Below are 25267 nucleotides of genomic sequence, written 5' to 3'. Positions count from 1 at the left end.
TATGTTACATCAATAATATATTTCTTCTAATAAAGTACACCAACTTTCTACTCGATAAAGTTGAAGATTAAAAAAAAAACTTTCAAAATCTTCATAGTTAAACATCCATTTATTTCTATTAAACATACAACATGGAATAATAAGATTATAAGTTAAAATATGCGTTCATAGCGGACCGATGTTGACGTTTCTTCTCATTGGAATGATATCGAGCTGATTTCTGAGTAAATATTATTAATATTTAGTAATAATTAATTTAATAAGAGGGAAAAAATTAAGCAAACTCGTTTCGTACATATCGAGTATGGCGGCCATTTGCATTTTCCCGCGCCGCGCAACTGTCACTTTGACGTTTACGCGCTCTAATATTGTGCCAAATGCCTACAGATTTAAAACAGTGTAATAACAATAAGAACTATAATAATTGAGTTCGCATTAAGATTTCATAGATGCGAATTTGACCATAACAAACACATTGACTTATTGTATGCGGTAGTTAACGTGAAGCTCCGGTTTAATGTCATACACCAAGTTGAGGATGTCAGTGATTACCTGAAAATGTTGCCAGTTAAAAATTTACTTACTATATAAAATTCAATTTTTTCAAATGTATTATTTATCTATGTAATACTAAATTACATACACATATACATTAAAAAAAAATTAAAAGATTAGGCAGTAAAACCCAAGGTTATTGAAGATCGAACTTTCACTTTTGTACTATCCTTTATTCAAATATCTTGTAATTAAAGTAAATTGTTGTTTAAGTGTTAGAATCTGTGAATTTCCACTAACAATAGATATGGGAACAATAATTTTTTAAAACAGATAACAATATACATCTACAAGTGTTTCTAAAGACCCATCTTCAATATATGGATGTTCATATTACTGATAACAAAATACTTACATCTTCCTTCTGGGTCTGGACCATTTTGTTCATCTCCTCAATCTTAACCCGGGTCTCAGCATCAATTTTAGCGGCAACACCTTCCCTTGTACCCATGTGCTACAACGGAAAAACAATAATTCAATGAAGTAACACATTTAATGCCATATAAATTCTCATCAAGTTCAACACTCAAAATATTAAAGGTCACTAGTCACCAAATTTTTTTTTCTTAGGTATCACTAAATATGCCCTAATCTTTTTATGTTATGGATTTGCTCTGGTTGACAAGAGATAACAATAAATAATGGTTGATATTCCTTTAATAGTATATGAATACATTGCCAACTTTTTAAAATTAATGAGTATGCATGGCAAATAGTGTAAAAAGAAACCAGCAGGTTAATGTACCTTGGCCTCAAATTCTTTGAACTGCCTCTCGCGTTCCTGTCTGTACTTTTCAACCTCATCCTGAGCCTCCTCCTTAGCTTGCTTTAGGCGTTTTGCTTTCCCTGTAATATTAAATTTGACCAGATTAGAACAGATGTTCGGAGCTCCTTGCAACAATGTGGAAAACAGGCAATGATCAGGGAGGAGTAGTGGCAGCTTGTGAATCAGGTTATTGATACACAATGACCATGACCAGCCTGATAAGACTGCATTGATAGAGAAGAATGAATATTGAATTAGAAAGAATGATTTAAGATTAAGGCTGTTTAAGCTACAATCATAATGGAATTTGTTACATATAAATGATAAACATTGTATGTCCTTTCTGTATTTGTTCTAACAATGTTTTAAGTCCTCAACTATAGGGAAATATTCAAATTTGTGTACTTGTTACTCATTATGTTTATGAGCTAAATATAGAGCATTAAATCTGTTTTCTTACTTATTTGCACAAGTTTTTGAATAGTTAAACTAAGCGAGGTATTAGATTATCAGCTGTTGTGATCATTCAATAACTTTGCAACTGTGAATTGGCAACATTTTTTCATTCTTTGTTTAGCATTCTAAGGTTTAATTCTGAGTTTAATGGGAGTTAGGTGCCTGTTTACCTCCGGCCTTTGGTAATATTTTTTTAACAGCACCACCTTATTAAATACGCAAATATTCTTATATTTCAAATATAAATTTACTTCCAAACCTTACATAAGAAGACTATAAGGATTTTATAAAATGTTTTTGGATATAATGTCTTACATGAGAAGGGTATATGAATATTTCATTCAATTCATTATGTCCGATTATGTTAAATATAATTTCAATGAAGTGGTAGGGTCAATCTTTTATCAAATATTTTTTTACTAGAACAAAGATGTATTTTATCTAGAACGAACAATATCTCATGGTCACAATCATGTGACGATTTGAAGACTACGCCCAAACTGTAATTATGGATCTTATACGCCATATATCACTACATATCAGTTATAAATACCTTTTACGAACGATATAGACAACAGAACATGTAATTGGCAATTAAATTTGCAATGAATTAACACAATAGTCACTTACGCTTTCTCGCCTCGGAGACCTTTTCAGCGGCGCGTTTCTCAGCAGCCAATAATTGTTGGATCCCCTGTGTCTGGCTCGCCATTTCTAACGATATGCACAAAAATGTGTTATAAGAACTGAGACCAAGACACAAATCGATAGCTGACTGGGTCGCAAAGGAAAAGAGTCATATGATTATTTTAATTCCTACATGTTGTCACAACTGGCGCTGTCATCAGCTCGTGCTTATGCTACTGTGCGTGAAACGGATTGATTTTTAATTCAAATTTAGATTTTATTTTGAACGGGTAATATATTTTTCAGTTATGATCTTGATTTTGTGTCTTTAATAGAATATAACTTTGTACAGAAATCAGCAAAATAATATTTACTGAGACTTAAATGAGACCTTAAAAAAAAACAACTTATTGGAAGCAACTTGTAACGGAATTCGCTCAGCAAAAACAAAAATGTTGCTAGAAAAATAAAATTTTACAAATTAATTTTACAAAAGGTGGCGTTGACATAATTTTTAGTAAACTTTGTATTAAAACAATTTTCTTTCATAACAGAATTAAATTTTGACTTTAATTTTCTTCTTTGAATATTTGTAGAAAAAAGTAATGGGAATAAAGAAAAAAAATCGTAACATTAATTAAAGGATAGAAATTGGAACTTGTTGAAAAGACTTTGTCTGAACATTGACTATTTAATTATTCTTATTTAGTTAACAAAAAAATATACCTTTTTGCTGACCTAACTTAGGACTAAGATAATAGTAGATAGTTTTAATTTAAATTATGTTCAATTGTAGCTTAACGTATTACAAGCAAGTGTGCACTCTGCTTTGGGGAAAATCAAGAGCACTAGTTCTGTCTCTTTCTTTATAGGATTAAATAATGAAAGAGAAATAACTCTGGTTACCTGTGAAAGTTTTACGACAAAACTATTAACAATGCACAAAATCCATTGCTGTGTTTTAATGAAAATCAATTTGAACACAACATTATCAGCAGGCAATGGTAACAGCACAAATACGAATTGCACCTTAGGAACGTAAAGGTTAAGAACCGCGACAAAAGTCAGTTGCTGCGTCACGACGTCACTTCTTTATCATTTCGGTGGCAAACTTAACATAGTATGGCCGTCGTATGGAAGTATTCACAGTTTTACTTCCACAAAGAATACGCGATAAACATTTCACAGAGCGTGTTGCGAAAGACATTTTTAAACAAATTTTTCACGCGAGTGAGATAAACATTGAAAATTTTGTGTAAACTTAACGTTTATTAGTAATTTAATAACGTTCGACCTAAATATTTTCATTTAGTTTTCGGTTTTGATTTCAATAAATTATCCAAAATGTGGTTAGTTAGTCAGCCGAATTCTGTGATTTTGGAAGTCAAAGTGGACCCCAACTCTATTGGACAAGATTGTCTGGAAAAAGTAAGTTTTAGTATTTCATTATATTAAAGCATTTCAAAGTTATATACATCTTTTATTAAATAACATAAGTTGGTTATGTCTTTGTTTACTACGGTATAAATAGTTATAGATAATAATGTTATGAAATTTACTGCTTTATTATGTGACTTATTAACATTATTCCATGTTTTTTCATTTCATAAGGCAATTAAAACATGAAATATTTTTTACCAAGTATCAATTGTCAAATGAAGTGAAACTATTAACTGTCGTCAAAAACCAAGTCACGTTCACACTTCAATTGAGTCTACCTTTGCGGACTTTGGACTCGGCATTGTTCGCTCACCTTACGTATTTATTTATTTTCCTTTAATAAGGTTACTTTATTTTAATTTTAAATATAGGTTTTTTGTACCGGCCAATGTTATTCGTCGTAAGGATATTTCGTTAAATTGTATTTTACACAGATATTGTCTTTTTTTTTGTTTTTAACGCCATCCAATAAGAATATTACTGAAAAGTTAAACTTTGTAAGTTAAATTAAACGTACCCTTAAGAAACGCTTAAAACGTTTTGTTTTTGTTTACGTTTTTTGTTTAGTTTCTAAATGATCTTTAACTTTGCGTTAAACATTATTGTAGCCAATTACCACGCAATCGCCCTATATAGGTGTCTGAAATAAACACATTGGCGCAAAAATTCATTGCCTGGCATGTATTGAATTCATTCCAGAGTATAATTAAATATAGGCTGTTTTTTAAATCTAAAATTACCTTTAAAAAAAGATATAAAAATCTTCTTATTCATAATCAAAAAACCTAGATATTTCTGTGTCAAATTGCATTCGGATTTGTTTCGGCCTCTTGGAGTTGCCAATATACTAGTAAGATTTTGTATCCTTGTTGGATTTGTCATGTTTTTCCTTTTTTTATTTTATTGAACTCTTTTTGTTCTCTCTTAGGTCTGTACGTTATGTTTGTTATTTGCAATTTTTGTCTTAAATTTAAGTCTCACGGATGACTCAGTGTTTATTTTATATGTTTATTTTATTTACTATACCCATATTTTAGGGTTCATTGAAAATCGGCGTTGCGGTACCCGCCGCAGCACATGTCGAATGAACACCTTTTCTTTTGAATAAATGAATTTCTTTCTGTCTTTTGATATTCATTGATAAGTATTATACAATTCAAAATTTATGACTGTTCGTGCTTAGCTAATGTTAAGGGTGCCAGGTGAGCCTATTCCGGGTGGAGAAAAGCACGCTCAGGGCATTCCTTTACATCTCGCTGATATCTAAAATTATTGTGCGAAGCGCCATAAAATTTGCTTGAACAATGTAATGAGATTTGGATTCTTTTATTAATTAACCTCGTTTAGTAAAGAGATTTATACTGGTTGAAGAATACAAATAAAATAGGTGTTACGATGATGATATTTTTCGCGTAAATGACAAGAAGTTTTAGTAGGAATTAAACGTATGTAATTATTTATAGAATGTATAAGTTTTCATTTCTAGCTGGGTTGTTTCATAACATAGTAACGTAAGAATAACAAGTATAGGTAACGTGTACCTATAATTTTTAGTATATATCGTGATCGACTGAATTATTGTAAAATTAATGATTTTGTATTATTCAACACGATGATATAGTAATAAAATTATTGCTTCGTTGCGCATCGCTATAATGATTATTTTTCAAAAACCATAAACAATATGTACCTAATCCACATTTATTGTTGCAAATGTAGTAATTATAATCTGTGCGTAATGATTCGGATATAACAAGCTACGTGAATAAAATAATATATCGTCGTTTTGAAACTTTAATGAAGTTAAATGCGAGATTACGACATTATTGTAACTATTGCAAGCCTAGCGGTAGCTAGTTCAATGAAAATAATACGATCCGCGCTAAATCGAGGCACGTTATTCACCGGTGATTGTAGCTCGGGTCCAAAGTCCACTCAGCAGCTGAGCTCTCTACACGCCATGCGATAGACACGTGCTCGCTGCGTGATCAAAATGAAATGGACGCTTTTTGAATTTGGAACGTTGACGTTTTTTAAGACGTGACCAGGGACAACTTAATTATATACAAATTATTTGCGGCCTGCTTTCTTAGTAAGGTCTGTAATGACGTCATTGATCATCTTTTAAATTGACCCTTTCGTAACAGAGGTCAAGTCCTGGATGATTTTAAAGACGCTATAAAAAATCAGATAAGTCGCTTTTGTAACACGCAATGAGTGATAAGGATTAATAAATTAAATAATTTACTTATCATAATAATGGGACGTCGTAATAATAGTATAATTATTTTCCCTATAAATATAATGTTCAAAATTACATAAAAAACATATAATTATAAGACATAACACTGTTGTCTAATAAGTTTAACTTTATTTTGGATAAATGTCCTCATATTAATATATTGCTAGGGAATTAAACATATTTCTGTTGAATACGAATGGTGGCAAAGCCAAAGAATTTGTTATTTCAAACATTTTCTTTACCTTGTATTGGAAGGAAATGCATTCATTAAGCAAAGGTGAAAAAAGATCACGAAATAACAAAATTGTTTTTGTATACAATAAGTGTACGTGTACCTAAAGTCAGTCACACAACTTTAGTTTCTGCACAATTTTAACTACGTTGTTTTTTTTATTTATTACTCATTTATATTAAACAGGTTATATTACAGTCAGTTACAATAAAAGTGTCTATAACCTCATTGCTGGTTTGTCCATCCACTTTGGTACGTAAGTTTTTTTTTAACAACTCAGTGAGATCGCTTATACCGACATATACAGGGTGCACATACGTGTAATAAGTATGTTATTGTTAGTTAAAATGTACAGTTCATAGTGTTTCCAACTTTTTTTTTAAATTAATCAATTAAAACAGTATTTAAACTTAAATAAGGGTATCAACACACTTAGCTGTCACCATATCATGTCCACCATGTCACTTATATTGTTTGATTATTTAGATGTTCGTTTCCTCAATCGTCAAGACACTTTATCGTTTTAGGAAATATGCTATCAGTTGTCGTGTGATAATTTTGTCGTACTTATTGCCATTAAGTGGCTACTAAGGCCCTTAGTTTAGACTACAAATTCCCAATTAACGATTGCAAAGACTTCAAAGAACAATGTTAATTATTCCTTTAATACGTGCATCCAAAATTTTGTACCGCGAACAGAAACGTGGAAGACACAATTAAAATTAGTATAAAGATGTGCATTATAGACCAACAAAGTTATTTGGCATAAGTCAAACTAAATTATGACAGCTCACAAGCGCCACCCTGTTAACGTCAAAAAATGTCACAAGATCTTTGCACTGTAGCTGTCATGTCATTTTCTAGGTTTTATACATATTCTGACAGAACTAACCGCGATAGCAGCGCCTCTCTCACCGGTTCAGATATTTTGTTTGACTAGACATTGTGATTTGAGGGCGAATGAGCGATTATTTTGTAAGTCATGAATTACAATTTAAGGAGAGGACACAAGTTACAAATTGTAGTCCTTTCGTTTTTTTTATATTATAAATACTGGCAATAATTCATACTTCATTTAAAGGATGTTTTTTCACGGACGAAAGACACACCAAAATCTTATTGTTTCTGTTGCAAAAAGAATGAGAACGTATGCAATAATATTTTGTACGAATGTTTTAAAAATTCACAGTTTTTTTTACGTTTTTTTTTTAAATTTAAAATCTCATTGTCATTTTAACCCGCGTTTAAATCTGAAGGGTCTTTGTTAATATTTTCCTGCAGTCGACATTAATTCAAGGCAAAAGGAAACAAAACCCAAAGCCGTTTATTTATGTTAACCTTATAATTAAAAAATATTTTAATTATCGTTAATGAGAGCCTTTAATTGTCTTTAGTTCTAATTTATCTGATGACTAAGATAATTGTATGACGTCAAAGTATAATTAAGAAGTTTATATATTTTTTTAGTTGAAACTAAATAAAAGTCACTCAAGACTAGAGACCACTTCTTTTAGTTTGTAAAAAATGTAAATCTATGTTAAGTAGTTTTAGAGTTTGTCCGACAAAAAATTACTTTAAAGAACTTAATAATATTTTGTATAATTGATACGCAGAATCTGTGTGAAATGTAAAAAAATGGCCAACTGTATATTTCGTTAGATAGAAACAATTCCTGAAATAACCTAACCAAATAACCAATAGAATGTCGAGTTGTATTCGTGGGTTTATTATTACCCTTGGAAGTAGGGTATAGTGATTATGTTTCGTTGAAAATGTTTACATACACCACACACGTTGTCTAACAATCAAAGATGCCGGAAGAAGTAAAGTACATTTAATTACTTCTTATTTAAATAATCCAGAATGTTTATTTCCTATACAGTTCAGTGAAATGTAGGAAACACAAACTATAGCGAAAAGTTGTTATACGTTTTGGCCCCTTCGTACACAAGCAAATCTTTAAATCTAATATTGTATCCTTGCGCGAGTATCGCGTTGCGCGCGCAATACACACAACATTGAATCTTCGTAGTCATTTAAGGAAATTTTAAGGAAGCCAAGGTTGCTGCAGGACTGATAGCAGCAGGGATGAGGGAAATAAAAAAAACACGTTGAATCTTCTACGCGAGTCATCTAGTCAGTACAAACATAACTACTACATATAAACTGTATAGATTTACTCCGTTATCTTGATAATCGTGGCCACTTTTCTCAAGATGATGTTAACAAACGGGTTGCGAGAGACTGGTTTTTGCGACAAAAAACAAAATGACTGCGACTCATGCCTGTGTACTCTATGATGTATTGCGTAAGTTGCTAAGCGACTAAAATCGTTGGATTTCGAAGATTTCCTCGCCTTGTGTACAAAGGGGTTTTTGGTGACAGTTTCCTGTAAGATGCTTCATCGTTAGTAGGAATTGGATTCAATTATTTTACTTTAGTTGATAAAGACTATAATTGTCGTGTCAATCATGTACTATTGCATAAAATTTTGACATTCTACAATATTGCTAAACGGCATTTTGTTGTAACATGTAAATTGCAATAAATACGGTGTCAAATTAAATGCTTACTTAAACATTAGTCCATGTTAATGTAACTGCTGACAATATTTTACGGAATTAGTTGAGAATAGGAAAATTGCGAAATACTTTATATATAGTATTTAAATAAATGTTCCCCTTATTTTGCTGTTTCACCTAGATTTTTGTTTGTCAGTGGAAAGTTACCGAGTAACTGATTTAGCAATTATACATAACTATTGTTCCTAACATATTTGTGGGCTAATTACTTATTGTGGTAGATCCCGCAACAACAATATTTGTTGGGTGCACGAATGTGTCGGGTCGATCGGTGCAATACCACGACCATACGAAGACAAGTGGAAGCAATTTCGCGTATAGTCTTATGAGTGTGGTGCCGGAGGCCTAATTTTAGTAATTAACGTAGGAGGGGACACATAGCAATAGGATATATCCTTTTTCTGTGCGTCCCCTCCTCTATCGATTGAAGGTAGGCAACGCATGTGTCATGTCTATTGATGTAGGTGGACTCAGGTGACCGCTTGCACATTGCCACCTTATAATATAAAAAAGATTACATGTTTTTTACCTCTACGCTTTTTTGTATGAAAATGAACTAGGTAACCTATACATCTGTGTTACTTAAAGATTAGCATTATAACACTGTCTTATCAAGCTGTGAAATAGGACATGAAATATAAAAGTTGTCCATAAAATTTGTACCAATTAATGATTCGACATACAAAATGGAACCTTTATTTGGACTTTACAATTGGATACGTGGACTTTGTTCGGTGACGTCACATTGTTATGCGGGTACAGTCCCCAGCATTTGTTTTGACTCATCGGGAACAAGAGTCTTTTACTCAGGGGCAATTCAAAATAAATTTATTCTCATTTTTTTGTTTCGAACCAAAATCGAAGTATTCTCTCCATAAAAAAATTGGATATTTTTTGCACAATCTCGAAAATTCCAAAATATTTATGGTTACCTCAAAATAATTGAAAAGGTGACATATCGTAATGGCTGAAATGTATGGCATTTGACGTCCCTCTACCTATTCATTTTTGAAATTGGATCGAAACGAGATCTGCACTTACCATAACGTTTACTCTTGCTGAGCAAATTTTTTTGTTAATTTTTCGAAGTAGTTCATCAACTAGGCCAATTGGCACTTGCTCACGTGTTAAAACCAATTGAATTGTTTGCAGCTCTTGAAAATAATTCAATCTAATACATTGAACGTTGAACCATTACAATTGTGGACTTTGTACTAATATCCTTGATTTCAGTGTTGTGTTCCATTTAAATGGGAGTTGGATACGACGAACATATCGACGCTGGAAAGCATAAACGCCGTAACCCTTGAAATCGCGAATATGTTTTTCACACGTTAATAATTTCAACCATTATCAAACGATAATGATTTTATTATAGGTTAGCACAAACTACACAACATTGCTAAATACCGCATGCTTGTAGGCGTATCAGCTCACGAGTTATGATTTTTTGGCTCTCCTGTAAAGTTCATACTTTCGGGGTTTACAGCGTTTACGCTTTCCACCGTCGATATGTTCAATTTGTATGTAGCTCGAATGTTTATGTTGAATTAAAACATATATCCATCTCTCTCATTCGCTTTAATAAAAGAGAGATAACAAATAATTTGTGTACATGACTTTCGGTAGTTGTAGGGATGTACCATCACCACATTGAAACATTATCGATTATTATATAAAAAAGAACCTGAATTTTTCTTATTATTTTCTTTACCACGGATATAATACATTGAAATCTATGTAAAAAATATTCATAATTTGCATTGTTAGAAATACAGTGTAAACTCTTTATAACGTTATCCTTTATAACAATAAACTCCCTGTAACGTTGAAGTGAGCCCAACTTGGTTGGTTTGCGTTAAAACTCACATATTGAAACACTCTTTATAGCGATACGCCATTCTCTATTACGCAGAAATGTGTTCATATTTGTAGGCAGTAAATATTTATTTTCGGTATTATTGTTAATGTTATGTTAATTTAGTTGTTTTTTTTTGTACGGACTGAATATAACGATAACTCTCTATAACGACAAAAATGCTCAGTCCCTTGAGTTTCGTTATAAAGAGTTTACACTGTACTTAAGAATGAAATATTGTATGAAAGTTGAAGAAAAGGAGTGAATTCAGATGTTTCGGCTGATAGAGATGTATGGAAGAGTAGTACATACTGTGCTCTGTAGTATGATAAAATCATAAACACTTACGATAGTTTTAAAACGTAACTTTCGATACAATATCTCGGGATGAGTTACGTAACTAGCATGTTACTCAACTTTCCCAATAAATCTACGGACTTTGGACTATGACGTCAAAGTACCAACCTTGCACAACGCTACGTAATTCGATGAGCAATAAAACACAGTATTGTAAGTTTCTTACATACAGTTTACTAAAATTTAACTAAAAATTAATTAAAAAAGGGAAATCATCTGTATTTCTAATTACTTCAGTATACACATAATCTTTTGGTGTATCACTAATCGTTGTTTTCTGAGATCAAAACTTCTTTATAAAACATATCGTCCCTGTCATTATCTTTTACAAAACAGAGATAACAATATGTTTTAAGCGGGGTTTTTGGTTTCGGAAACCCACTTTAAATGCTTGATTAGCTGTTCATTTCACAATGTTACAAAATATATTTAAAATTTATCTGCTAGTGACTTTTAAAGTAAACTATCAATGTCGTAGTTCAGCAATATACACGAGAAACATAAATTGTTTAGCTCATATATAATAATATAATATAAATATATAATAATATAGTATAAAAATAGAATAATGAACATTATTCTCTTATTTGACTAAACCATTAATGACATAGTCGTGAGTGATTTTATGCTTGCGTAATATTATTATATTCATTAGAAATGGCCGCCCAACTTTAAAATAGCGCCAAAAAACCGTGGGTGTGGCGGGAAATTTATTGATATCTGTTATGGCGGATAGCAACTGACAGCTAGTACAGATTATCTTACAATAGACACGCAGTAATTTTTTATGTCGCGGCAAAAACTTCTTGCATAGTTTAACTATTAACATTTTTTTTAGCATAGTATGTATATCGAATTTTTTCTTGTATTATTTTGATGAGCCCTTTTGCCTTTGCCAAAACACCTTTTGTTTTTATAAACTTAGTTAACCCCTAAAACGTCTGTACAAAAATATGTTTTGGCAGTAGAAATACAAGGCATCTTGTAAGATCCTTGAAAAATATTTAGATACTCTGTGGGGAACTATAGAGTGCCACAGAGTATATAGTTTACCGGCGGCCTAATGTTAGTGCTCTTCCCTTTCCCACCCTTTTCTTATAAAGAAGTGGATTTGGCAGGAAGGGACGCACAGTAAATATCTCTTTTCCGTGCGTCCCCCCTTTGTTGATTAAAGGTAGGCCACGTATCAGCAAATTTAGACGTCAATGAACAACAGTCACTTCGCTATTCTGAAGAATTCAAGTAGCTGCTTGCTTGTTTGCCACATTAAGATAAAAAATTAATACTTTGTTGCAACATTCATCCCAATAACACAATACGCTTTCATTTATAAATATAAAACATGTCTGTCCGATAAAAATGTGTAGATAACATATGTTTTTGATATCTAAGTTCCGGTTGGTAATAATTAGTAATTTGGTTATTATCAGTGACGTCATTAATTTGATATGCCCATATTGTTACTACGGACTTCGAAGGTGACATGTACTCAGATATTGTTGTCTGTTGTTCGTAGGAGAGTCACGGCAGTAGAAACCCACTGTACTCAGTCATCAAGTTCATGAGAAAAAAATGAAAAATTATACGATACTATCCCTTCTATATTAATAACTAGCTATCGCCTGCGACTCCGTCTGTGCGGAATTAAAAAAAACTTAATTACATTCATACATCCAAACATTAGCATATATAATATTAGTAAAATTAAAAGGAGATTTATAAATCTTAATTTTAGGTCTTCATAAAACAAAACAGACTTTGTTAAAAGTTGTGTCGAACTTCGAACATCCTCCAAGTTACAACTTTCACTAATTCCATTTTAATATGTTTCAAAAACTTGCTTTCGCTATATGTAATTGAATACGGCATCCGTTCGGTTATTCGAACTTTTTTAATCTTCATTAATTTGCATATCATGGTAAGTTTCCACTGGCGAAACATGTGTATAAAACATAATGCTATCTCTATTTCTTCTAAAACAATGAAAGGGATGACGATATATTCTTGTCTTCAATGGAACGGCAACTTATTCATAGCAGATAATATTACCATATTATTCGAATTATTTATTGTAAATAATTTCATTTATAATTACTCATTTGTTTATTTCTTTTTTTTTTCGTCCTTTACTTTAATTTCAATTACAACGTATCGACACGGTTCTCCACAGGTTAATCCAAATTGGATTACACGACCATATATTCAGCTCTTCATCATTTAAATTCTTCACCAGACCATAGACTTATTAACCATCTAAACTATATCAATGTTAACCTGAATTGCGCTTTACACACTCGGGATAAAGATCGATAATAGCTTGATAAAGTGCATGCAATGTAGACGTGACGCGAAGCACGATCGCAGACCTTGGCTTACTTCGTACCTTCCCACCCTCACCTCGATAAATATGCTTCACTGCGTTTATCTCCTCAGCGACCTCTATTGCCAATGTTGCTAACTAACAACAGATGTTTTTTTATATGTTTTTGTAATGTAACCGACAAAGTTATCATACCCAGTGGACATAAGACAAACCAAATTGTGAAATCTCAATAGTGTCCTCCAGTCAATCTTCACTTTAATATTGTAAACGCAAAAGTAACACTATGTCTTGTTTTTTTAAACTACTGAAATGATTTAAATGAATTTTTACACATATAGTCTACTAATTGATGCCTGCGACTCCGTCCGCGCGGAATTAAAAAGTAATAAGTAGCCTATGTGTTCTTCCAGACTATGTTCTACATCTATGCCAAATTTCATCGAAATCCAATGAGCCGTGTTAGTTACACTATTTATAACTCAAGATCGGTCGAACTGATTTAGCTGAAAATTTATGGGGAGGTAGCTTACAACTAGGAGACGGACATAGGAACTTTTTTATCTTGTGTGCATTTTTTTATTCCGCGCGGACGGAGTCGCGGGTAAAAGCTAGTTTATAATATTAGTAAGTTTAAAATCCGTCAATCATAATCCAGGTAACACGTGTTACCTTAGTTTATTAAAAGGATTATAGATTTCTTGCTATCGAAAAAAATAAGCCTCTTATTTTGAATGACGTAAATATGATCCATTTATCGTATTAATTCAAACCAACGACTGATAACAATATAATTATTATACGTTGTTTAAAATAATATAATAATGCAATATAAACTTGAACCTAGATACCCTCACTTCCGAAGGAAGATATATGTTGCTATCAGTAAAAAAAAATCAATCAAGTCATTGTAGTAGCTGGTAAGAAAGAAACAACTTAATTCAATTTTAAAATTTAGCCGGTAACTAGCGTTGCCAGGCGTCCGGATAAAGCCGGACATAGGTAGGCTTTTTGATTGCGTATCCGGCCAAAATAAACGGTTGTCCGGCTTTTGTTAGGCTTTTTACATTTCCCAAACGAGAGTGTACCTATTAATACTGAGACAAAATTCTAAATAATATAGGGTGTCCGACCTTTCTACCCAAATGTCCGGCCAAACTGGGTGATCTGTCCCTCAGTAGGTTTGGCGACCTGGCAACCCTACCCGTAACGTTACATTATTTCATAAGTCTTTGTTTTATTTCTTTTATTAAATAATTTTAATTTACACAGAAAACATTCATAATGTATTCAGATGTTTTACGATAATTCTAATTACCCATAATTACTGCAACGTGATGAGTATTTTAACATACAATTAATGATTGACGTTTGCACAAGTGCCGTTAACTGATATGCAGCCGATAAGAGGTCAACAGAGTTCATGACTATGTTAAGGTTACTATTAATATCTATATATATAAAAGAAAGTTGTGTTAGTTACACCATTTATAGCTCAAGAACGGCTGAATCGATTTGACTGAAAATTGGTGAGCAGGTAGCTTAGAACCAGGAATAGGACATAGGATAATTTTTACCCCGTTTTATTTATTTTTTATTCCGCGCGGACGGAGTCGCGGGTAAAAGCTAGTATATATATAAAAGAAAGTTGTGTTAGTTACACCATTTATAACTCAAGAACGGCTGAATCGATTTAGCTGAAAATTGGTGGGTAGGTAGCTTAGAACCAGGAAACGGACATAGGATAATTTTTACCCCGTTTTCTTTTTTTTTTTTTTATTCCGCGCGGACGGAGTCGCGGGTAAAAGCTAGTTAGAAATAAATTGAATTTATAAAAATTGTCTCTCTAGTTTCCAGCAACACCGATGTTCGATTCATATTTCATACTGAGATTTTACAAAGGTTTAGGTGCCAGTGGATCGCCTTGAGGGAAACTTTTACGTTGAAATGTACGCTATTGCAGTCACGTATACAAACCCCACTCGTTCGCCTACGCTTTTCATACAATAACGCTAAACCAACAAGTTTCTAACTGAATGCGTGAAATGTTTGTAATAACAGTTTAACGAGTGTTGACTATGTAAATACCTTAATATTGTTCATCTAAAGTTCATTGACATCTGTATGTTTTTATATTGAAACTAGCTGTCGCCCGCGACTTCGTCTGCGCGGAATTAAAAAAAAACTTAATATGAAGCCTATATGTTCTTCCAGGCTATGATATATGTGTATACCAAATTTTATTAAGATCCATTAAGCCTTTCTGGAGATACCTTCAAGCAAACAATTATTCATCCATCCATCTAAATTTTTACTAATAAAAAAAGCGAAATCGTTCCAGCCATACAAGGGATATATACACATATAAAAGGGCTATTAAACTGTGACGTAATATTATAAGTGCGAAAGTTTAGATGGATAGATGTTTGTAAGAGTGATCTCTGGAACGGCTTAACGGATGTTTTTTTTTTTAATTCCACGCCGACAGAGTCGCGGGCGGCAGCCAAACTACTAAATAAAACAGATTTTTGCTGTCTTAGGACAATAGACCAAGGTTTTTCATAGATTTATAAATCTGTTGACCTGAATATTTTTACCTTGTGTTCTATTCATTAGCTCTTTATTTATGCCCATATGATAAACGGCATTGTTTCGCCAATACATAATACATTATTATATACTTGTACACATATTTTGTTAGTTAGATTTAGCAAGTGTAAGACCTTTTCACCTTTGAACTTAACGTTACAAGGAACTGGTTTCCTTTTCATGTTAAGAAAGCTGACTCACTTTACATAATCAGTATACTTATCACAAATTCGTTGCTAAAATGAGCCATCTAATAAAAAGAGCAACACCTTTATAAGATTTCTTAAGAGATATAACTTTTTCCTGGGTACGATAAGTGATTAGAAAATTTCGTCCAAACGTTAATACATCAATGAAGAAATCCATACATCCATTAATTTGTAATGTATGAATCAAGGAAAATCCATCCATCTAAGAAATCCGTACAATTTAGTACGAAAAAACTAAGACGCAATGAAGATTGACAATACACGTTTTTTATTTATTTACGGATGCGAAATATCAAACAATGAACGAATTCCCCAACGTCAATATGGAGATGAACTGGGTCAATTTTACCATGTATGTGTCCACTACAGTTCTCTCATTTTCTTTAAAAAGTTAAGAGTTTTTTTTCATAAAGCTGATATACACTAGAGTCTAGAACAATTTCTCAATCATTTCTATGTGATGTACCTAACGTTCTTACAAATGGTAAAAGCAGTTACTAAAGCACGTCTGGTTTGCGAGAGGGTGATACACTAGAATATATCATAGAGCGGCTCGTGTTTCTGTTACAAGTAAATGCTCTAGTCTATACCCAGCTTTAAAAGATCTAAAGAAACTGTCGAATAAGAATAATGACAACAGTTACTCTTATCATCATCTGCCCAATGCTGGGCGCTTCCTCAATACTTTCCACAATATGCGGTCCTTCGCCTTCCATAACCCACGACTTCCCGATGTATGCATTAAGTCATCTACCTAGAATAGCGCCTCATGCTCCTTGCCTCCCGTGGCCTCCATTACTCGTATGCTCTGGACCAATTATAAAAATATTTTTCGCTTATAATTTTGTTAAAAAAAATCTCTAATTATTAATAACTAGCTTTTACCCGCGACTTCGTCCGCGCGGAATAAAAAATAGAAAACGGGGTAAAAATTATCCTATGTCCGTTTCCTGGTTCTAAGCTGCCCACCAATTTTCAGTCAAATCGATATTCAGCCGTTCTTGAGTTATAAATAGTGTAACTAACACGAATTTCTTTCATATATATATGTAGATGAATAAGTACTTTGTATATTTAATTTTTTTACTTGGCAACAATTACACGACAGAATAAGATGAGAGATTTTACTAGCCTTTAATGCTTCATACAAATTCAACTTTTTTCAAGTTCACCTTTAATAGTCTTGGCTGTCATCCAAATTTTTAATATAGCTTTTGAATTTGGTAACTTTAGGCGGTGTTTCGTCTATGCCAGGAATGGTGAACCTATATAGTGCCATTTTTCTCAAGAAATGCTCAAGAGTTCAGTCGCGTTCTTCACATACGAATTTTATGGTCTAGTACGTGCCCAAGATATTGTCACGTGCCAATAGTTCACTATCCCTGTCTATGTGTTCGTTGGTTTACTAAATTCACATTATAAAAATATATTGCTATTCTTGTTTTTTCAAAGACAATTTGCGGATTGATATTATGCTTTTGTTTTTTATAGAAGTGACAAATGTTTCATTTTATGATAGTAATGAATTATACTCTGTGATAACCTCACTGTAATCAGTTAACACTTGTTTATCCGGTGTTATATTGATATGTGACGTCATTCGTATTTGTGATACTGTTTGTTACTATGCGGCTTGGGAAATATATTTGTTTCAACTTTGAATCATCATCATCATCAGCTCACTATACGTCCCCACCGAGGGGCTCGGAGCCTACCCCAAGTTAGGGGTGACTATTCCATAGTCAACCACGCTGGCCAAGTGCGGGTTGACTTCACACATATCATTGAATTTCTTCTCAGATATGTGCAGGTTGCATCACGATGTTTTCCTTCACCGTAAGAATGTCGGATAAACTTTGAATACTTAGATATAAAAGCTTTTATTTAGTTTCACCTGTACCGATGTTTATGTTCAAATCTTACAAATTAAATTTGATCCACTTCCTTGTTACTGATTGAGCTGAAATTTTGCATACATGTGTTGACATATTTTTATTCACGGGATTTAATCCCGTAATAATGGAATATTGTGATGACATGGTTCTGATCTGATGATGGGACTGGAAGGTGACCATAGGTAATTACCAATGACGACACAACATCATCGAGTTTTTGCTTGTTTGAATCGTCTTACCGAATAGTTTTTTTGTCTTTTTTATTTCATTTTTAGTTCTTTTAATTAACACTATAAAGGCTTGTTTCTAAGAAGTTTTTTTTTTTTAATATCTTCTCAATCTTAATTAATTCCAACTAATATGTAGATTTGTGAAATACAGAATGATTTTGCAAATCTCCAAAAATAGAACTTGTTTCACTTGAACTTTGTATTTCCGTGAAACAAACTGGTTGTCTAACTAACTTGCTTTATATGAGCTACACCTCATGGTTTTACTCACTACAATAAAAAATTACTAAGAGAGAAATCACAGACGCCACGGTATAAAAGGATATCAAATTTAAATGCGATTGCTAGTAATTTTTGTATTATTTTTTATCTGTATTATAAAGCCGCGCAAAAACAACATGGCCGCTCATTTTTCGCGGCTATTATGCGCATAATTTAGACTGTAAACGCTGAGGCGCGGTGCTTTGCAATTTTATTAAGTTGAATATCTGCAAAGATCTGACCTGTTCTACAAGTTTTACTTCGCATTTGTACACAATGTTTATTCATATTATTAACATGGCTTCTCGTCGTAACACAAAAAATTAGATTTTTCAGGAGCATCATTTTAGTGATTTTTTATATTATAAGGTGCGATTAAACGGCCACCTAAATTCGCAGAAATATCAAAGCGACCGCTGCCCGTAAATATAGGCAATTGCAGATGTCTTGCCTACCTTTATTTGACGGAAGAAGGGATTCACAGAAAGAGAATATTTCTCCTTTCTATGTCAAATCCCTTTCCCCTTCCTAAACTTTCTTTATAATAAAAGGTTGAAAAGGGAAGGACGATTAAAATTGGGCCTCCGGCACGCAACTTGTATGACAGAACAATTTTTATGTTAAGAGTTTTCAAATTTGATTAAAAAAAGACGAGTTGTTGGGTAGTGATATTCACACATATTAAGTTTTCATTGTAATTCAAGTCATGGCCATACACGTGACCAGATACTGAAAGAAAGAAAAAAAACTTATTTTTATCGCAACAGCAAAAAACTAACAATAAAGTAATTAGAGTTACATTCGTCTTATTTTTAACACCATCTTGTTTTCTGTATCACAATAAAAAACTATTGCTTTATTCAATTAGTAAGTTATGTACTATTTTCCTCATTATTAGAACTTTTATATGTATAGTTCTTTTCAAATATCTTGACGGTCCAAAGTCATCACTTCCTGCGCAGTGCCCTCTCCCTGCAACCCGCCACTCCCAGCTTCACCGCCAAGATATCGGAAAAGTACTGTACGAATATTTTAGTTAATAAAGGTATATTTAACTAGGAGCCTTTTCACCTTTCCTTATAAGAAGAATATAAACTTACTAATATTATAAATTCGAAATATTAGATGGATGGATTAATATTTATTACAAGGTATCTCCGGAACGGCTCAACGAATCTTGATGTAATTTGTCACAGATGTAGAACACAATCTGGAAGAACACATAGGCTATTTAATATGTTTTCTTTTAATTCCGCGCGGACGGAGTCACGGGCGACACTTAGTATGTATATATTTTTCTAAATTATCGTAATAAATCCTCGACGAAAAAACGAACCACGAATTCGTAATTATCATTTAATTGCGCATAATAAACAATATGCATTTAGAAATAGAAATAAATTGTGCAAATGTTTTCCGTAAACATGTTATTGTGAATATTTTATTAAAACTAAATAATAAAACGTATAGCGTACATAATTGTATGGAATTTATGCGCAATTATACAATATCGTATTATGGTTAAACTTTCATGATTCAAATACCATTTATTTAAAGGCCGGCAACGCAACTGCAGTTCTTCTGGTGTTGCTGATGTCCATGGGTGTTGATCACCTATGTGTTACCGCAACTCGTTTACCACCTCCTCTTAAAAAATACAACGTCAATAAGACATTTGACGTAAAAAAAACATAAATAATTCATACAATATACTGAAATTAATAACATATTTTGAACTGTAATTATGACTACAATGCTCAACAAAAATAATGCATAAGCAAAATTAATGACCATAATTTACATTTTAATTACATGAAAATCTTTTTATTTGCAAAGATTTTTAGTCACACGTCGATGGTAAGATGATAACCATGTTCTGTTCTCATCATGTTTGTTTGATCATTCATCACGGAGTCTACTGTCTAAGTAAATAATTCTCAAGGCTTGATCGCATCAATATAATAGTGTTAATTTGAAGATGACGTGAACTTGTATATTTATTTAATAGTCTATTAGCGTAGCTAAGTTCTCGTAATATATTTTTTATATTATATGGTAATGAGCGAGCGGTCTCCTGAATTCACCGAAATAGGGACGCGAACGCTGACCATGGACATCTACCTTTAATCAACGGAGGAGGGGGTCGCACAGAAAGGGGATGTTCTCCTCTAAATCCAATTAAAAAAAAGGGTGGGAAGGGAAATTGGTTTGAAATTAGGCCTCCGGCATGCACAGTCATCAGACGCAACGCGGAATTGCTTCCACTTCATGCCTGTTTTCTGTGTGGTCGCGGTATTTAATTGGTATACCCGGCCCCTATGCAGCTATAGGCTGTAATTTAAAATTTTTGCACTAAATCAATGTAAAGGTAAAATATAATGAGGGTCTATTTCCGTGAGTAACAGGCGGAAATTAAACGCCAGTAGTAAAGAACCCTTCCGTTTCTGGGTATTGACTTAATAGTTTTTAAAACAATACCCAAGCCAAGGTTCATGTTCGCATTCTAATGCGCGTCCTCGCAAATTGAATATAAAAAAATTCTTATTTATGTTTATCATTACGCACTTAAGCGATCTAATTTTCTATATTTAGCATTTGACATTGTTCATTGTTAGTTTGTTTTTTACTAGTAACTTGCTTGAAAATAAATTTATAAAAAGCTTAGGAAAAAAATGCTTTTAGCAATATGCTAATTACCACAACTTTATAATATCTGATCTTTTTTTATTTCGTTATAAATTATCAATTAATAATGTAGATAGTTGAATTAAGTCAAGTCTTGAGAAAAGCCAGCTATATCTCCCGTCCTTATCTCAAAACTTGACCTATCAACTTAACAGATAAGTAATTACATCATATTAACTAAACGTAATCGATTCCTTCACCTCAACCCACAAAGTTATCTTTACCAGAATGAGTAACAAAAGGTCCACCACCTTTCAATACTCATGTCATAGGTCTTAATATAACTGAAGTTGGCAATAAATCGTTGTGCAGAACCACTTTCCGTGGGAAGCGAGAAACATCTTCTATCTCTGTCTTGAGTATACGTTCATGCATATTTCTCTCATTTATTTACATAACTAACTTCAGATACGTTCTTTATGCATAGGACTTAAATAAAATGAAAAAAAATCTTTTGTTACGAGATTCTTAATTTGTATATTTTTGTTGAAGGAAAGTATACATAATTTTATAATGGATACCCCTTAAATCTTTGGGATAAGAAAATGAAAGTCTTCATGTTAATCGATTTTAATTGCTATATATTTACGTTGTTCACTTTTCAATCTTAAAACGTTAACGTCCAAAGCGTTAAGTACTAATACTATTTGTTCGAAAAAAAGCTTGTTATAGCAAAAATCACTACAACAACGGAAAAATTTGAAATAAACGTTGTATTTTGGTAGAAATTGAGGTGAAAGCGGGAGACGCCGATATATTTTCGGAGTACATTAACCCTTGAACGCTACATCGATGCTCGTCCTCATTTCATGATATTTTGACAAAAATTTATAAGTAATTTGAACCTTATCACTTTCGATATAGGTGTCAGCTACCATCTTATGAAGTGTCTTCAACTCATATTGAAATTCACAGCGTTTCCATTAAACATGTCTTTGTATTTTAATGATATTGGTATTGTAGCGGCCAGTACGTAATAACGTGCCAAGTTCTTGTGTAAAGCTGCAATTTAAAACAAGTAAAAAGTATAAAAACTAAAACCTCTTTTGATCCGAGTAACATTTTCCAAAATTAAAATTAATAAGAAGTCTTTTGTCATTTATGCACGTCTAGGAATGTGATTATATTGGCTCTAATTACATGGTTGCTTATTGATTCATTAATCCCAAGTCGTATGAAAAATGTAGAAGTCGAATAAATGGCTAATGATTAGCAAATACATTAACGAAAATAAATAAAAGGAGACTGAAGTGTGAATGTGTCTTTCGTCATACATATTTATAAAAATATTTGTGCTAGTGTTTAAACTGTAGTGCACCTCAACAACGACGACAAATATAGAAAATCCAAGCCAACCTTAGAGTTTGGCAGTCACTATTATTATTTAGAACATGAGACCAGTTTTACGATCAGTCCTACAACCGGTCGACTTTATTTACAAACAACTAGATTCTACTTCGGATCGACGCGACCGGACTGCGCACGCGTCTTGTGCGTGATACGTAAGAGTGAAAGGGACGCATTGATATGTTAGAGCAGGATGTGTAGCAAACATGGTGGAAGGACGCTCTTGGATTCAGTGGGCGCCGTCTTTGTGGTTTTTTTATACATTTATTTAGGTTAATAGAGTTGCATTTGAAAACAAAGACGTAAAATTTGCCCAAACGATCACACAATATACTAGAAAATAAAGTAGTCGGTTTGTGGACATTGGATGCATTAAAATCTAATCATAAGCACATTATGTTACTTCGTACAGGGAAATTGCAACTTCATCAAATCGCATGATGAGATTTTCTTTTTGCTAACATCTAGTGCGAGACGTTCTGGTTTGTTTATCTAAATTACATATCAGGAAGAAGGTATTACTGTTCATGTTTTTGTCATGTGTAGTTAGGATACTACTATAAGCATATTACTGGTAATCATTTATTCATTACGTGCATCCCGGTTTATCGCGGTTCCCACTGGACCAGTTACAAGGAACACTTCTCGGTCATTGAACTGTAAGCTCGCGTTTCTACGGTTGGCAGACTTTTATAAACACACACACACACATTTTATATATTCCTATATAAAATAGGTATATATATATATATATTCATGAAGTTAATTAGAAAAGCAATGAGATTGAATGTGGATGGCTATAAAGATAGAGGAAGACCAAATAAAGTATGGATACATTGTTTGAAAGAGATGGATAGATGCGTAAGAAGGGGGTAAATTCAGATATGACGGTTGATAGAGATGTATGGAGGAGTAGTACATACTGTGACGACCCTACATAGGGATAAGGGCAGGTTGATGATGAGGAATTAGAAAAGAACGATACGATTGTTTACATAGGAACCAACGTACACATTATACTCAATCAGACCCATCTTCAATATCAAATTGTCAGTACCTATGTAATATCCAATAAAAACTTTATAACATTGTTCACTGATTGCAAATGACCGCAATGTCATACGTGAGGGTCAAAGCGGTCACGATGTACTTTTTATGATAAACATGCACTTTTTGTCGTAAATATTACGCTACATTAATAAAAATATTACAATACTTATTGTAATAAAAACACAAAAACAACTTGTCTGTTTTGCTGCTGAATACTTAATTTATATGTGGGTTTATAGCATACTAATAGTTGCCCGTGACTTCGAAAATCTAGTATTAAATACAGCCTAAGTCACCTGGGGATAGTGTAGCTTCCAACGGTGAAAGAATTTTATAAATCGATTCAAATGTGTGTATATAAATCGCAGTTTTCATACTACCTAAATGTTTAGGTATTAGAATTGAATTTAGTTATTTTTATTCCTTAAAGTCTTAAATATTATTTCTCATATTTGTTTTCACATTTTTACATTTTGAAAAAATAATTATTTTTTAATAAAAATTTACGAACCAAAAAGTTTATACCGCGACCCTGCCAGGATTCGAACCTGGAATCTTCTGATCCGTAGTCAGACGCGTTATCCGTTGCGCCACAGGGCCTACGAGAGGTTACACAAATTTTATGTTTATTATTTGTAAAAACAGAAATGAGAATAAATAATTTAAAAAAATAAACATTTCTTGCCTCAACCCTTTATTACTTTGTGAAGCACATTTTTTGCACTACACATTTACATCAAGAAAATTGGTGGAACCAATTTACTGAAAGTAGATCGTGCGATGGACGCAGTTTTTTGCAAAAATTCAATTCGAATTTCGTCCAAAAGGTCAGATAGTTTTCTTTTTGCTTTGGCACTTTAGGTTACGTATTTGACGATGTTCAAAGACTGTTGCGTCTTTAGAAACCTGTAACTAACCTTGTAAAGTCCTAGAAGACAATTTAAAGTATTTTTAAAGAATCAGTATCCAGTTGAGCCCAAGGCTTCAACTTTATACAGAGCTGACATAAAGTTTGAATAGCACTGTAGCTACAATAGTTTATTAACAAGCCAAAGTAAACAAACACTTAAAGCAACAGTGTCAAAATGTGCAAAAATTACAACATTAGACAATGTTAACCGTAAATTCTTTCAGAGGTTAATTGACTACTACTATTGAAAACTAGACTTGTTCTGCAGTTCCTAGGTTCAAATCCTGCGTTATACCAATGAGTTTTTCGAATTACATAATCTTTCGTTTTTACGGCGAATCAAAACATCGTGAAGTCAACCAATCCGTAATGAGCCAGAGTGGTTGACTATGGCTCCTAACTTAGGTTAGTTTCCGAGCCTGAGTGGGAACATATATAGTTAATGATAAAACATTATACTTTTTAGATTTCACGCTGGCTATGTAACGGATCTTTTCCTAATCGCAAGGATCACGCAGTGGACGCATGTTACGTACCAAACTAACTTCGAACAAAGCTGAAACAAATGAGGTATTTGCATTATCCGCGCTACGTTCGAGAAGGTTAACTGCTTGTTATGAAAATCAGTTAGCGCCACAAATTTATTGCGCCATTAG

At 32.9% G+C, this 25267-nt stretch overlaps 2 protein-coding genes and 1 non-coding gene across 3 annotated transcripts in view; 1 reads left to right on the top strand and 2 right to left on the bottom strand.

Annotated features, from left to right (window-relative positions):
- Positions 1–2: 2 nt before the first annotated feature.
- On the bottom strand, positions 3–2579 carry LOC106708192 (V-type proton ATPase subunit G). Its single transcript, XM_014499670.2, has 4 exons — positions 2408–2579; positions 1301–1401; positions 911–1009; positions 3–552 (listed from the first exon to the last, which is right to left on the bottom strand). The coding sequence occupies exons 1-4, from the start codon at positions 2487–2489 to the stop codon at positions 481–483; spliced, it is 354 nt and encodes a 117-aa protein (XP_014355156.2). The 5' UTR covers positions 2490–2579; the 3' UTR covers positions 3–480.
- Positions 2580–3684: 1105 nt separating this feature from the next.
- Positions 3685–25267, top strand: part of LOC106708201 (E3 ubiquitin-protein ligase MYLIP) — a 30002-nt gene continuing 8419 nt past the window's right edge. Inside the window, exon 1 of the mRNA XM_045684414.1 lies at positions 3685–3832. Within this exon, the coding sequence (XP_045540370.1) occupies positions 3749–3832 (84 nt within the window). The 5' untranslated portion in view covers positions 3685–3748. The remainder of the gene's footprint in view (positions 3833–25267) is intronic.
- Trnar-acg lies at positions 24229–24301 on the bottom strand. Its single transcript has one exon. It is a non-coding gene; the product is annotated as a tRNA-Arg (tRNA).

Source organism: Papilio machaon, chromosome 26, assembly GCF_912999745.1.
Source record: "Papilio machaon chromosome 26, ilPapMach1.1, whole genome shotgun sequence".
Taxonomy (NCBI): Eukaryota; Metazoa; Arthropoda; class Insecta; order Lepidoptera; family Papilionidae; genus Papilio; species Papilio machaon.
The sequence above is the reverse complement of the archived record's forward strand: the minus strand, read 5'-3'. Positions and strand labels throughout refer to the sequence as shown.

Bases quoted from the DNA above. Each gene is read 5' to 3' on its own strand.
- LOC106708192 (XM_014499670.2), bottom strand. From the start codon at position 2,489: ATGGCGAGCCAGACACAGGGGATCCAACAATTATTGGCTGCTGAGAAA. The intron at 1,402-2,407 runs GTAAGTGACTAT...TTAATATTACAG, and splicing joins GGTCTCCGAGGCGAGAAAGC to GGAAAGCAAAACGCCTAAAG. The intron at 553-910 runs GTAAGTATTTTG...CAACATTTTCAG, and splicing joins TCCAGACCCAGAAGGAAGAT to GTAATCACTGACATCCTCAA.